General features: G+C 48.6%; 2 protein-coding genes across 3 annotated transcripts; one reads left to right on the top strand and one right to left on the bottom strand.

The window, feature by feature from the left end:
* Window positions 1-1,309: 1,309 nt before the first annotated feature.
* LOC125518998 (probable inactive receptor kinase RLK902) lies at window positions 1,310-3,641 on the top strand. Its single transcript, XM_048683883.1, has 2 exons — window positions 1,310-2,775; window positions 2,865-3,641. Exons 1-2 carry the CDS (start codon window positions 1,473-1,475, stop codon window positions 3,485-3,487), a joined length of 1,926 nt encoding a protein of 641 aa, XP_048539840.1. The 5' UTR covers window positions 1,310-1,472; the 3' UTR covers window positions 3,488-3,641.
* Window positions 3,642-3,721: 80 nt separating this feature from the next.
* Window positions 3,722-10,029, bottom strand: LOC125518997 (DNA repair protein RAD4). 2 transcript variants are annotated; one of them, XM_048683881.1, is made up of 13 exons: window positions 9,753-10,029; window positions 9,527-9,669; window positions 8,765-9,073; window positions 8,326-8,418; window positions 8,049-8,144; window positions 7,850-7,951; window positions 7,561-7,610; window positions 6,363-7,094; window positions 5,443-5,608; window positions 5,142-5,336; window positions 4,918-5,067; window positions 4,626-4,835; window positions 3,722-4,290 (listed from the first exon to the last, which is right to left on the bottom strand). In XM_048683881.1, exons 1-13 carry the CDS (start codon window positions 9,817-9,819, stop codon window positions 3,907-3,909), a joined length of 2,697 nt encoding a protein of 898 aa, XP_048539838.1. In that variant the 5' UTR covers window positions 9,820-10,029; the 3' UTR covers window positions 3,722-3,906. The 2 variants fall into 2 exon arrangements, with proteins under 2 accessions (XP_048539838.1, XP_048539839.1); XM_048683882.1 differs by having other exon boundaries at window positions 9,527-9,648; window positions 9,753-10,028.
* Between the last annotated feature and the right edge of the window lie 4,867 nt (window positions 10,030-14,896).

Here is a 14,896-nt window from a genome sequence, read left to right as displayed (position 1 = left end):
GATAAAAATGAATTGTAGCATATTGAGAAATATCTTATTTTGTTTTGGAAGGTAATCGAAAAAAATCTTATGTTTGTCTTTTAGGAAGGTAATCTCATATATATATGTTGCGATTTCTGAATTCTTAATTAACTATTATTTACGTAATGATTACCTGCCAAATCAAGCACAAAACGAGATCTTCCGCTTTAATGTAATTTAGCTTTTTAATGGGATGAAGAAAATAAATCACTAGGAGGTGTGGTGGGAGGTGAGGCGGAAAAAAATAAGACTAAACCGATGAGGAGAAGCTACCAAACTTCCTCATTAGGAATAGAGATGTTCAAGTGACACCACTTTCACTATTCATTTTAAATAAATTGTGGAGAAATTTTATTTTTAATTAATCCACTTAAATCATAATTAGTACTCCCTCCTATCCATATTAACTGTCGTCGATTTAGTATCATTTAATATGGATCGGACGGAGTATTAAAGCTGCACTATTTTGACGCTTGTTTATGCAAAGTATGGAAGAGTGCAACTTGTGTTCAATTTATCGTTATATTCTAATTGCCACATAATAGAAAAGAGTTTGACAATAATACCACTCCCACAAGCCATTCTTCCTAAGAAATACTCCCTCCATTCCTAAATATGTGTCTTTTAAAAAAATTCAATAAATGACTACATACAGAACAAAATGAGTAAATCTACACTCTAAAATATGTCTATATACATTCATATGTAGTTCATTGGAAATCTTCTAAAAGACAAATATTTAGAAACGAAGGGAGTAGATGTGTTATCCTGAATTTTGTACTAAAATCAAGTGCTATTTTCCTTGCGACTTTTTCCATCGCTCAACAACCATCCCTGGAAAAAAAATCGACTGACCCTCCACAAATTGACTGAAACTAAAACAAGTTTCAGTCACTTTTTTTCCACCTTTCCTCTTCTGTTCTTTCCTGTCCCTTGGGTGTTCATCTGATGCCTTAGAATCGAAGTGACTGAAGCAACACAAAATTTCACGTGCCTGACGCACAGGTGCTCCCGAACAAGATAGATGCAGTAGTTACCAACGCCTTGGAGCTATAGCTGCGGTCCAAACCTCCCGCTTCAGTTCTTTCACCTCACCTCACCTTCCTCCTCTCCCTTGCCGACCGACGTCGATCCCAATGCTGCTAACGCCAATTTATTTGCTGTCCATTACCACGCTACGCACAGCTGCTGGAGTAATATGGGAAGGAATGTAGTAATTTCCGGCCACGCGCCCTATTTAATCACAGGTCCCCTCCGGAACAATCGACCAACAAAAGGAATTGCTTGCTAGCCTCGCCGCGGTCGCCCTGCGCGTGCGCGTCTCCTCCACCGAACCGTCCGCCGTCGTTGCCGTCGCCGTCGCGGTACATATACCTGTCAAACCATCCCGTCCCTTCCTCTACCTACCGTCTTCTTGGTACTGTCAGCTATAAGCTGTACCGCGTCACAGCATGGCGCCTGGGCTGCGGTTCCCGCCGGCGTTCGCCCTCGTGCAGCTCGTGGTCACGCTGCTCGCTGTGCTGCCTCGCCATGTTGTGCCGGACCTAGCCGGCGACCGCGACGCGCTGCTCGCCCTGCGCACCGCCGTGGGAAGTCATCTGAAGTGGGACCTCTCGGTGTCCCCGTGCCAGGGGTGGCAAGGCGTCAGCTGCAGCCCCGGCCCCAACCAGCGCGTCGTGGAGGTGCGGCTAGTTGCCAAGAGCCTGAGCGGGCAGATCCCGGTCGGCACGGTGGGCAACCTCACCGCCCTACAGACGCTGTCGCTCCGGTTTAACGCCATCTCCGGCCCCATCCCGGCGGACATCGGCAGCTGCACCGAGCTCCGGTGGCTGTACCTCAAGGGGAACCGATTTGACGGCGACATACCGGAGAGCTTCTTCTCGCTGGCATTGCTCAAGAAGGCCGATCTCTCCGGGAATCGCCTCACCGGCGGCGTGTCATCAGAGTTCAACAAGCTCGGGAACCTCGCCACGTTGAACCTCGAGGGCAATAACCTTAACGGCGCGCTCCCGAGCGGCCTTGACCTCCCAAAGCTCACGCAGTTCAACGTGTCCTACAACGGCCAGATCGATGGCCCCGTGCCCGCGTCACTCGCCGGGCTGCCCGCGAGCGCCTTCCTCGGGACGGCGCTTTGCGGCGGCCCTCTCGCTGCTTGCCCCAACTCCGACTCCGAGGCCCACAAGAGTCGCAAGCTAACCCTTGGCGCCATCGTCGGCATCATCATCGCTGCGTTGGTCGTTCTCATCGTCATCCTTTCAATCTGCGTTCTCATCTTCAGCCGGCGGCGGCGGGCGGCGGCCGGAAGGTCCACCGAGGCCGCGGCCGACGTGCACGAGGGCACGGAGCCTATAACGGTGACCGTGGCGATGACGGGCAGGGACGCCGTGAAGCGGTCGCACTCCCCGCCGGGTTCGCCGTTGATCGGCGACGGCAAGAAGCTGGTGTTCCTGGGCAGCGCGCCGGAGAGGCCCTATGACCTGGAGACGATGCTGCGGGCGTCCGCCGAGGTGCTCGGCAAGGGCGTCCACGGGACGACGTACCGTGCAACGCTCGACGGCGGCGAGCCCGTCCTCGCCATCAAACGCCTCCGCGATGTCCACCTCCCTGAGCGCGAGTTCCGGGACAGGGTGGTCGCCCTCGGCGCTCTCCGCCACGACAACCTGCCGGGTCTCCGCGCCTACTTCTACAGCAAGGAGGAGAAGCTCCTCGTCTTCGACTTCGTCGGCGCCGGCAGCCTCTCCTCCCTTCTCCACGGTTCGTCGTTCGATCACACGCACCTCAGCTTCGCACTCTTCCCCGCGTCCATGGCCGGCATGTTTAGATTCCCTTCTTGTCTCCCGCAGGCAGCGGAGCGGAGCGCCTCGACTTCACGACGCGCGCACGGATCGCGCTGGCGGCGGCGCGCGGCGTGGCGTTCATCCACGGCGGAGGGCCCAAGGCGTCGCACGGCAGCATCAAGGCGTCCAACATCGTCGTCAGCGGGAAGCGCGACAGCGCCTACGTGGCCGACTACGGCCTGGCGCAGCTCGTCGGCACAGCGGGGCTGCCGAAGCGGGGCACGGGCTACCGCGCCCCGGAGGTGACCGACGCGCGCGTCGTGTCGCAGAAGGCCGACGTGTACAGCTTCGGCGTGGTGGTGCTGGAGCTGCTCACCGGGCGCGCGCCGACGCACGCGCTCCCGGATGGCGGCGCCGGCGGCAGCGGCGTGGACCTCGCGCGGTGGGTGCGGTCGGTGGTGCAGGAGGAGTGGACGTCCGAGGTGTTCGACTCCGTCATCGGCAGCGAGCCGCGCGTGGAGGAGGAGATGATGCGGCTGCTGCAGCTCGGGATGGAGTGCACCGAGCAGCACCCCGACCGGCGCCCGACGATGGCCGAGGTGGAGGCGAGGATCGAGCGCATCGTCGAGGACGCGAGCCGGAGGGCCGACTTCAGCAGCACCGACGGCAGCCGGAGCGTGTCCGCATGAGCATCACCGGCCATATTCTTTTTCAAGGTCTATAAGAGTTTTTTTTTTTTTTTGTAATGAGACGATTAGGTTTATATTTGTTACTGTATTTGTTGTTCTACAATAATGAAGGCGCTTTCATTTGACTCATAAGCTTATCGCAAGGGTTTGCATAACTATGATGCACACAGCCGCCGCAAACACCCCCATAATCACAAGTTTATATTTGCCATTTGTTGTTGTTGATGCTACTCATACTGGTTGCAAACTACTCATGTTTCATGTCTGCTGCATCATTCCCCCCTTGCTGAGCATTCAAATTCTCTCTTTCTCAGTGGATGAAATAAATGCAGTAAAGTTTTGTACTGAGAAATTTGATCAAATGAAAAGGCTCCCTACACTAGGCAGTCGAATTAGTACTACATTTCCAGTACAAGTTGCTACAATTCCTCAACTTGGAGTGAAAAACCACACGGGCAGCGTTTTGTCCGCACAAATGTCTCTTCGTCGAAGCTCTGATCTTCCTCGGGAAACTCATGCTCATGGTCATGAGCAGAGAAACGAGGATCTGGCAGCCGATCCGCGCGTGGACGATGATTGGTCGTGGTCGCTCCGGAGCATTGGCTATCACTGGTGCTTTTCTGGGGATTATCAACTTTAGCTGATCTCTCTGGCGCAAGCGCTGCTGAGCGCGCGTTGTAGGACTCTTTCAACCGTTGTCTCGTTACAATAGAACAGAGCAGCTGATACCACCTAGACAGAGCCCGAGCTTCCTCCTGCTTCCTTTCCGCAGCCTGTCTCCGTTCCTCTTCTTCTTTGTACGCCTACCAGGAAGTGTTAACCAAGATTACAAACATGTCACATCACCTTAGTCTGGAGCTTGAGCTCAAAATTTCTCACTACGATGACGAAAGAGCACTGCCAATTCACCAAAATACTATCCTTCATACCGCTACATTTGTATGCCAATACATCTCTGAAACATGCTACACAATTTATGCTGGTATTTTTTAGGCATACATGTGAGTTATAGATCTTCAATAACTTTAATCTAGGTCAACAACATTACTAGGTTGTATCAACGATCATGTATATCTTATTAACAGAATAACTGGTTTTAGTCATGGAAAGTAAACCAAATGCAGTATCCTCGACATACCTCCAAAATGGCATTTTTAAATTCAGCACATACAACAATTCCGTCAAAAACTGGAGCACACCGACCGCTTCGGTAATCAAATCCAATCATGGCAGGAGCATAGTCAATTCCAAGCCTCTTTGCAACCTGGAATATTCTTGGTTTACTCAAGTGTACGGTACCGGGTGGAAGGCACTTCTCTGACCATACATCAACTTGGCCACGCTCATTCTTTGGAGAAAATTTTTAGTCAGTATGTAGGAAGCACAAAAAGAAATACTATGGTTACTAAATAGCTAGTGATGCTCATTACCTTTGGCACAATGCCATTTACAGCACCAGGAAGTTGCAGGGGTTCGAGTTGCCATTTACCATATAATTCCGTGGTTGCCTGAAGTTCATCTTCGTTGCTATTGGATTCACGCGACTGGGAGTTGAAAATCCTCTTTGGTCGTATGACAATCTACATACAACAGAAAACAATTACTCCACCTGTGAAAAGACAAGAGAAACAAGATAAGCCGGTGCTTCTGTTACCTTTGCAGGCGACTCGTTTTCTCTAACTTGCAGACCCTCCGTCAACCATCCGTGTCTTGATTGCAGTGTTTGAACACAAGATCTAGGATAAACAGGATGCCCCTTACAGAAGCCAAGCACTGGACCCTTGGGATGAAGAACTTGGTTCTTGTGCAGCCACTTCTCAAGGGCATATAGGTGATGGTCTCTGTAGGCCTAAATAGTTCCATAAATAATAATCAATTAAGATAACAATTAATTTTGGAAGAAGCAGGGTAAAGTAAGTTATATTAATCTCCCTTAAATCCTGTATCGGCTGTACCTGTTGATTGGTAGGAAGAGGCTCTGTTAGGGCCCTGGTCTGAAGTTCCATATCTTCAGAGTCATTAGTTGCTGCCAATTCGAGCTGCTCTAGTGGTGCCAAAACTTTCTCCCACCACTCTTGATTCACTCTTCCCTGGACAATTCTGTGCCACTGCAAGCAATACCTGTAGAGCATGATTGTTATGCACATGTAGACATGTAGTACATGCCCAAAGGAGCACCAAGTTATGGAAAGGATCCTCAAAATCTCATTTAGGTTGTTTATCCTTTAAATTAGGAAAATATTTTTTAGCTTTGGGCCTTAGCCCATGCGTCAATTAGACATAAGATATATGATTTGTTATTTAGTTTGGGTTATTAGGCATCTATAGAAGACCCTTTATGAGAAATTAATCCAGCGAGTAAATAGAAGAATAATCCATCTACCTTGCCTCACAGGAGACAACCCCTCCCTAGCCTCTCTCCAAAACCCTACCCCATAACAAGAATTTCCTTAGTCAAGAACGCCAGTGACAGAGCTAGATATCTGCTAGTACATGAAAACAGTACAGAAGGCCTGTTTGGTAGGTGCACAAATATAACTACCTTGGTCACCTTAAACATATATTTCTAGCTCTGTCCCTGAACCTTAATAGCACAAATTGAATGTTGCGTTGGAAAATCGTAGAATCACTAATATTTGCCAAGTTTCAGACTTACTAGTAATACAGCGCTCCAAGTCATTCAGTTCAGACTGAATTTGCATTATAGGTTGTTGCATTAGCAAAGAATAATTTCAGTAATAATGCCTACAGTATTTCACTTTAGTTGCATTGTCTGGTTTGGCAAGTAGAAGGTCTAGTAAAAACCGAAGGCATAACTAGTATATATCACTATAACAGCACATAGAAAAACTTGTAAATTCCAAAGGAGGCAAACCTTCTAGTCACATCTTTAGCACCACCTCCAGCAAAGGCAATAACGTATCTCAAAGGCTTCCTGCAAACAGCAGAAGCAGCTTCTACTTTTCTTTCACCGTCAATAATATCATTTACAACATCAACATGCACCCATCTTCCAGTCAATGTCTGGCCACCGCAGTATACCTCGGCCCAATATAATGGCGGTCCACTTCTCGACCAAACTGCGCTTGAGTTGGACGCAACTTCTGCATTTTTACGTAATTTCTTCAATGGTGTAGAATCTAGTAGGGTGCCAATTGACTGACTGGATGTGGCAGCTAGCTTTTCCTGAATTTCAGCTCCAGTGGCTGAAAGGGCCATTTGCAGTTGCAACTCAAATTCCACGTCCCCTTTCCTTTTTGGTATTTCGGCAGTACTGGATGTGAATGGATTTGAACTGCTGGATGATTCATCTTTCGATGTTGATGCATATTGATCTGCCTTGCAATTTGACAAGTTTTTAGACAAACTCTTGCAAGCTGATGTTCTTTTCAAATTCCCAAGATCACCTCGTTGCTTGGTCCTATTGAAGCTATGTTCCGTATTAACTTCTAATCGAGCCGGAGAAAGAGTATTAAACTCATTATGGCCTGCAGCAACAGAACTACATGGTAGTGCCCTTGTCGAAAGCCTAGTTCCATCTTGATTTGGTGTCCCCACTGCTTTAGCATCAGGCTTGAGTCCAACAACATCCATATTTGTAACAAACCTACAAGATGTACTTAGGTATGGCTCAAAAGATGGCAAACAGAAACACAGTATAATGTAGTAACCCCTGATTCTTGCTTAATCTTCATGGGAACTTTGATAGGGTTGGAGAACTTACGAAAAACACTGATAGAGGATTAACTTCAGAACTGAAACCCAAATATTTTATCAAGTCTAACTTCAAGCGAGCACTGATGCCTAATTGCCACTTACTGGCTTTCAGCCGTTCTCCTGAGCCACCTTTTCTTAAATATATTTAAAACATGATTTTTTTTTTAACTTACACACAAAATAGAGAACATAAAATTCAGTTCTCAACACTGTGAATTAACTAAATCATACATAGCATGCAAAATGATTTACTATTAATGATCCTCTTATTCATGTATGATTACTGATGCAAGATGTTAAAATATGGGGACATGCCTAAACTCAAGCACACAATTAGTTGCATGGTGCTATCGTACCTAGCTGTCAAGTTGAGTGCCCTAAACAGTGCCACTGATAGTGCACAGACCTGCATTGCAAACCATTTGTGGGTCAGCTTTACAATATGCTGCTTCAGAAGATAAATTCCATTTATAATGGAACATAGAAAATAAACTGTGGAGCAAGAAAACATGATTACTATCATTCATTTTTTTCTAGGGTTCTTAAATCTGAAAAACTTCAAGGAGACATAATGTCAGCCTATATAAGGAATTCAGGACACTAGTTTCTTCAGCAAGCAAAATCTTAAGGGAGACGATACGGTACCTCTTCAGCAGTGCCTTCATGACTTTGAAGAGCGAAAGCCATATTTGATTCAAAAGACCCCTTGTCAGCAGATCGTGCAATTATACTGAAAGTACGATGGAACTGCATGCACAATAAATGTATTTTAAGAAAGAAAAAATAACATGTGGGAATTATTGTTTCATGTAATAAATACATGTAAGGCCCAAAAGGGGCTTACCCAGCTCACAAGACTACGTAATTTATTAGCGTCCAGTTTCAGAGTGTCTACACCATTCCACAGTAAGTGCTGTGGTAAAACAGATAGAACTGAAGCCTGAAAAGAAAATTTAGAACAAACATGGTTTAGCTTGAAAGATGCCTCGGTTCAGTACTTTGGAAGAAAGATATCTCCAGTCACCAACATTAGCATAAAATAAGTAAAAAAATCTTGATATTTCATCATTTTGAAACATGAGCAATTTAAAATGGTATAAATGGACACCAATATAATGCACCTGAATAAGAGGATCATTGCAGGCCTTGTCAATTACCCTACCCCTTGCTAGCAGGCAAAGTAAATGGACCTTGTGCATGAGTTCAGCCAACTCCTAAATAAATCGAAAAGTAGTAATTGGTCAATAACAAAAAGATCCTAACAGAAAAAAATAGTAATTTGAAGTATAATACAAAGAAATGTGAACTAATGCAGTTTTCACAGGATGTGGTTCAAGGTTTTCTTGTGACCAGGCTGCAGAGCATTACAGTACTCAGCAAACAAGCTGATACCTGGAACTCCTCAGCAGTCAGCACACATTGGTAGGCCATAGTCACATACACAAACTCATTTCACAGGATAAAGTGGTAACAGGTTAGAAGCTAAATGCAAAGGTTTATGTGCACGTGGAGGCAGATGCCTTGATTAATAAAAAATTCTCCGCTCGTGAAATGTTTTACCTTCTCTTCAGCAGTATGCCTTCGAACACTCTTCTTTTCAGTTGATGAAGGTACATCAGTGAACTCAACAGTGACCGTCTCACCAAGATCATGGGAATAACCCTCTTTGCGTTCCACCGGAGAGACATGCCCATCCTCCCATTCCATGCCAGCTGCATCATTATCACCAATTGCCTCCGGCTCTTTTTCCTCCAGTTTTTTCTTTCCAGAACTCCCCACGCTGCACCTTTTCTTACCAGTATCATCATTCCGTTCGGTATTGACTTTACCATTTTTGCGTTTGATCCCCAATGCAGATTCCAATTCCACCTGAAGTGATCAGCGTAAGCAAATCCCATCAAGGAATACATAAGTTTGCCTTCCATAACTAAATTTGACCCTAAGACTTATTTCCCTCCTACGATAAGAAATAGGAACTATTTTCAGAACTCAACGCCAAGTTTTCCTTTTTTTTCACTAGAAACTTAGAATTGCCACAATTTCTCAATTTCATGTGTCATGCCAAAACTGCAACACTTTCAGTAGATAAATCATGTCCTCTCAATTAATTTGCTCTAAAGTTTCAGCTCATTTAGTCAGAATCTTACACAACTATCTTAATACGGGAGAAGGAATACAGGTGTATAAGTATAATAACAAACATAAAACAAGGAGAATCTTGTAAGGAAACACATTAGAACATCGCTAGCTCCATTATCAACACAAACAGCCTCCCCCCTAATCCCCTGGAATCATAACACGCAAGTTGGCGCCTTTTACTACCTGTCCAGCAACCGGCATTTGCGCTCTCGCCTTGGTGGCGGGGGATTTCCCTTTCGCGGCGAGCGAAGCTCTCCGGCGATTATTGGCGCCGCCGGCCACAACCTCCTCCGCTCCACCTCTCCCTACAGGGGGAAGAACAATAGCTTCAGCCAAAACACACGATGGTAAATAAATACTCTATTAAATAAGAGGGCGGCAAGGAGGGCCGGACGGAGACAAGCAGCACCTGAGGAGGCGGGGAACGAAGCGGGTGGGGGTTTGGGCTCGCCGCGGGTCTGGCCCCTGGTCCGCATCGCTAGAGCCTCTAGTCTTCTTCTTCTTCTTCTCGGCGGCAGGGAGGAGATGAGGGGTTAGTGGAAGCGGGGATGGCCCCCGGCCGCCGTTAGGTTTAGGGAAGCGGAACGACGGCGGCCGCGACCGGAGGTGATGGTGGCCGAGTGAGTTTCGCGCGCCGCGAGGCGTCGTGGGACCAATCCTGGGAGGGGGAGTGGGCCCGACATGGAGGCGCGTGGCAGAGTTTGCTCCTTTCTTTTCACGGGCTTTCAGCAACACCAAGCCGGTGATCCCTGTTCTCAAAAAAAAAGGCGGTGATCCCTCAAAAAAACTATGCTTTAAAAAATGCTCAAAATTGAAAATATTCCCATCTGAAAAATGGTAGGAAATGGCATAAAAAAGTCCATACTTTTTAAAAAAAATGTTCGCATTTTTCAAAAAAGTCACAAACGTTTAAAAAACATCTGTGTCTTTTCAAAAATGTTCTAGAGCTTCAATAAATGTTCACTTATTAAAATATTTTTTGTGTGTTTTAAAGCCGGCTAAAAACATAGAAAAAACTAGAAATCAGAACAAGGGAAGAAATCAGTTGCTAGTTTTCTTACAAATCGCTCACTCACTCACTTGCTAATCAGCGTTAATGGGCCAGCCCACTCGATGTCGTCCACATTTGATTGCTCGATTTGACGCACCGAGTGTCAAGCAAGAGCTTTCGCAAAAGCCTTAGGCCAACTCCAAACGGGAGACCCAAACCAACATGAAATTTGATCCTTTTTTGTTCGTTTGAGTCTCCAAACGGACAGGGGAATACGGGCAGTGCACCCAACGGTGATGCCTCATTTGATGAGATGTTTGTTTTCAGCATTTCGTCGAACACCTAACAAAGGCAGCCGCGGCATCGACGAGTACGCAGCCTGGCGCCGTGTTGTGGTACCCCACATTGGTTGTGCTCGGTTGAGCCATGGATGGACAGGAGGAAGTGGGTCTCTCGATGCTCGGTGAAGAATGCGCAGGAGCCGCTCTGCACGGTAGTCGGTGGCGCCATAGGCGTGCGGTGTGTCGGGAGGCCCTTGCCAACTCCCGTGCTCGCGTGCATCGTGGAGGGTGTAGTTGTCCGCATGCGAGAGTGCGCCTTCAACATCCTAGTCACCATCAATGACGACAGGTGGGAGGCGACTGTGCGCGTCGTGCAGAAAGAGACTGGCGACGAACGCCAACGTCATGGCCGCCATCTATGATCCTCCAGCACGGCGGGATTTTGCTCCGTTCCACCCAGGTCGAGCCTGGGCGCTCATCACTGGTCAAGACGTCGAGCTCTCTCTCCGGCCGACAGCATCACCTATCTCTCTCTCCGGCAAACAACAAAGAAGGAGATGGCGGAAGAGGGCCATGGTTGGTGAGAGAGGAGATCAGGACAACAACGGCGGGGCTCGTCGGGAAGATAAAGGCACGACGGTGGCCTCGCCGGTGCGCGCGGCGGCGGGAATCGGGCACATGTCGTAGCCATCATGGAGGCAGAGCCCCAACTCGCGTGGTCGTTGATCTATGGGCCATGGTGGACACGAGCAGGAACCAACGGACGACGGAGAGTGTCTGCTTGTATCCATCCGAGACCCATTTTGACTCGTATTTGGACCAAGTCTAGGTCGGAGTTGACAACGAACGGACGCAAGATGAACATTTTGTCCAAATGGTGTTGGGGAACACAGTATTTCAAAAAATTTACCTACAATCACGCAAGATCTATGTAGGAGATGCATAGCAACGAGCGGGGAGAGTGTGTCCACGTACCCTCGTAGACCCAAAGCGGAAGCGTCTAGTAACGTGGTTGATGTAGTCGAACGTCTTCGCGATCCAACCGATCCAAGCACCGAACGTACGGCACCTCCGCGTTCAGCACACGTTTAGCTCGATGACGTCCCTCGAGCTCTTGATCCAGTTGAGGCCGAGGGAGAGTTTCGTCAGCACGACGGCGTGGCGACGGTGATGATGATGTTACCGGTGCAGGGCTTCGCCTAAGCACTACAACGATATGATCGAGGTGTGTAACTGTGGAGGGGGGCACCGCACATGGCTAAGAGAAGACTTGGTGTGTCTTTGGGGTGCCCCCCTCCCACGTATATAAAGGGGGGAGGAGAGGAGGTCGGCCCTAGAGGGGGCGCGCCAAGGGGGGAGTCCTACTTGGACTCCCGGTCCAAGTAGGATTCCCCCCTTTCCTATTCCCACTAGGAGAAGGAGGGAAGGAGGAGGAAAAGAGAAGGAAAGGGGGGCCAGCCCCCCCCCCCAACCCTAGTCCAATTCGGTTTGGGCTTGGGGGGCACGCGCCACCACCTGGCCGCCGCCTCCTCTCTCCACTAGGGCCCGTGAAGGCCCATTAACTCCCCGGGGGGTTCCAGTAACCCCCGGTACTCCGGAAAATGCCCGAACCTTTCCGAAACCATTCCGGTGTCCAAACATAACCTTTCAATATATCGATCTTTATGTCTCGACCATTTCAAGACTCCTCGTCATGTCCGTGATCTCATCCGGGACTCCGAACAAACTTTGGTTCATCAAATCACATAACTCATAATACAAATCGTCATCGAACATTAAGCGTGCGGACCCTACGGATTCGAGAACTATGTAGACATGACCGAGACACATCTCCGGTCAATAACCAATAGCGGAACCTGGATGCTCATATTGGTTCCTGATGACCCACAAGTATAGTGTGACGCCCGGGTAATCAAGCTACAGTAAACCTCTATTAATGATGCCACGTCACCACGATTACTATTGCTAAACTCACGTTGGTTCGAAACCGATTCGAATTCGAATTCAAAATCAAGTCAAACAATGCAGGTTTTCAAATATTAAAACTAAAATGTTCGCGAAGTGCCAAATAATTCATAAGTACTATTGGTGGGTAAACCAAGTCTTTATAAAAAATTTAAATGAACTAAACTAAATAAAACAGTAGCAAAAACAATTAGATAAATGCCTTTTATTAATTATAAAATATTAAACCATTTTATTTGAGGTTAAACTTTTTGTGTCAGTGATATAATTAGTAAAACTAAATTAGGTACTACTAAAATATTTTACAAAACTAAATAGATTGAAGAATGAAATAAAACAGGAAAAGAAATATAAAAACAGAAAGCAAAAGAAAAACAAAGAAAAGCCCCCTGGTCCAACTGGGCTTTAGCCCAGTCGACCAGCCTACGGACACCGGCCCACCCCACTCCCCTTATCCCCCTCACCGAAACCCTAGCCCGATCCCACTCCCACTTCCCCCCCACGATCCCCTTCTCTCACCCGTCTGGATCGGGATTGAGGCGACCTCGCCTCGTCCCCATCGCCCATCGCCCCTGGCGCATGCCCCCCCCGGTCGCCCTGCTTCCTCCCCGATACGTTCGCCTCCTCCATCACCCATCTGGATCGAGGGAACGACCTGCCAACGCCCACCGCTCGACCTCGACGCCCGTCGCCACCACCACGACGCCGCCGTCGCCGGCCACCACACTGGCCTGCCTCCTCGCTTCCTCAACCCTCTCATTGCCGGGAAGTCGTCCCCGTCCTCCGCCATGACAACCGCTGCCATTTTCCCTACAACTCCGGTGAGGACCCCGGTCCTCCTCCCGTGCCCTCACGTCGGCGCTCGCCCCGCGCCTCGCCATGGTCATCCTCACCGTGCGCCCCTCCCATGTTGGTTTCGAGGCCGCGTGCGCCGCGTGCCGACGCCCGCGCCCCGCCTCGTCCCTACCTCCCGCAGCCGCCCTGCACTGCCGCTGTAGCCTCTGCTGCTGCCGGAGGCCGCTGACGTTGTCCCACACGCGCCGGCCGGCCCCTGCCCGACGCTCGTCTTCAGTCGCCTGCTCCAGTCACCGCGCCACGCACCACCGCGGCCCCTCCCGCTCGCGCCTGCGTCCTTGGCCATGCGCGCCTTGCGCCACGCGTGCCCGCCCTCTCGCCGTGCTACTCCGGCACCCCGCCGTGGCCGGCGCCCCCTGGTAGCCTGGGCGTGCGCCCAAACGGGCTAGCGCCCAGCACCTGTGGCCGACGCCCGCGCCCGTAAGGCCCCCAGGGCCTATGACAGGAGGCCCCACCCCAGAACGAATTAAAAAGAGAAGAAGAAAGAAAAATGAATGTAAATAATAATAATTAATTAATTAAATTAAGTAATCCTACTTAATTAAACTAATTAAACCTGATTAGATTAACCTAACCATTAATTAAACAACCAATGACATGTGGGCCCCCACCCGCAGTTGACCCAGTTAACTGCACAATTGGCTGCTGACATCAGCATGATGTCATGCTGATGTCATCATTTACTATTCTAGATAATGTTGATTTAAATAATTAAATAAATCCTAAAAACGATTTCAATCTTTTAAAATCATAGAAAATAATCTGTAACTCAGATGGAAAAACTTTGTACATGAAAGTTGCTCAGAACGACGAGACGAATCCGGATACGCAGCTCGTTCATCCGCCACGCATCCCTAACATAGCGAACACGCAACTTTCCCCCTCCGGCTCCTTTGTCCGAAAACGCGAAACACCGGGGATATTTTCCCGTATGTTTCCCCCCTTCACCAGTATCATCTCATACCGCGTTAGGGCACCCCTAGCACCGCTACTTGCCATGTCATGCATCGCCATGCATTTGTTTGCATTATACTTATTGTTTCTTCCCCCTCTTCTCTCGCTAGACACCGAGACCGACGCCGCTGCTACCCAGTACGACTACGGAGTTGACGACCCCTCTCTCTTGCCAGAGCAACCAGGCAAGCCCCCCCTTTGATCACCAGATATCGCCTACTCTTCTCTCTACTGCTTGCATTAGAGTAGTGTAGCATGTTACTGCTTTCCGTTAATCCTATTCCGATGCATAGCCTGTCATTGTTGCTCCAGCTGTTGATACCTTACCTGAAATCCTAAATGCTTAGTATAGGATGCTAGTTTACCATCAGTGGCCCTACATTCTTGTCTGTCTGCCATGCTATACTATCGGGCCGTGATCACTTGGGAGGTGGTCACGGGTATATACTTATGCATGATATATGATACTTGTGGTGATTAAAGTCGGGTCGGCTCGTAGGAGTACCC

This window comes from Triticum urartu, chromosome 7 (assembly GCF_003073215.2).
Source record: "Triticum urartu cultivar G1812 chromosome 7, Tu2.1, whole genome shotgun sequence".
In the NCBI taxonomy this organism is placed as follows: domain Eukaryota; kingdom Viridiplantae; phylum Streptophyta; class Magnoliopsida; order Poales; family Poaceae; genus Triticum; species Triticum urartu.
The sequence above is the reverse complement of the archived record's forward strand: the minus strand, read 5'-3'. Positions and strand labels throughout refer to the sequence as shown.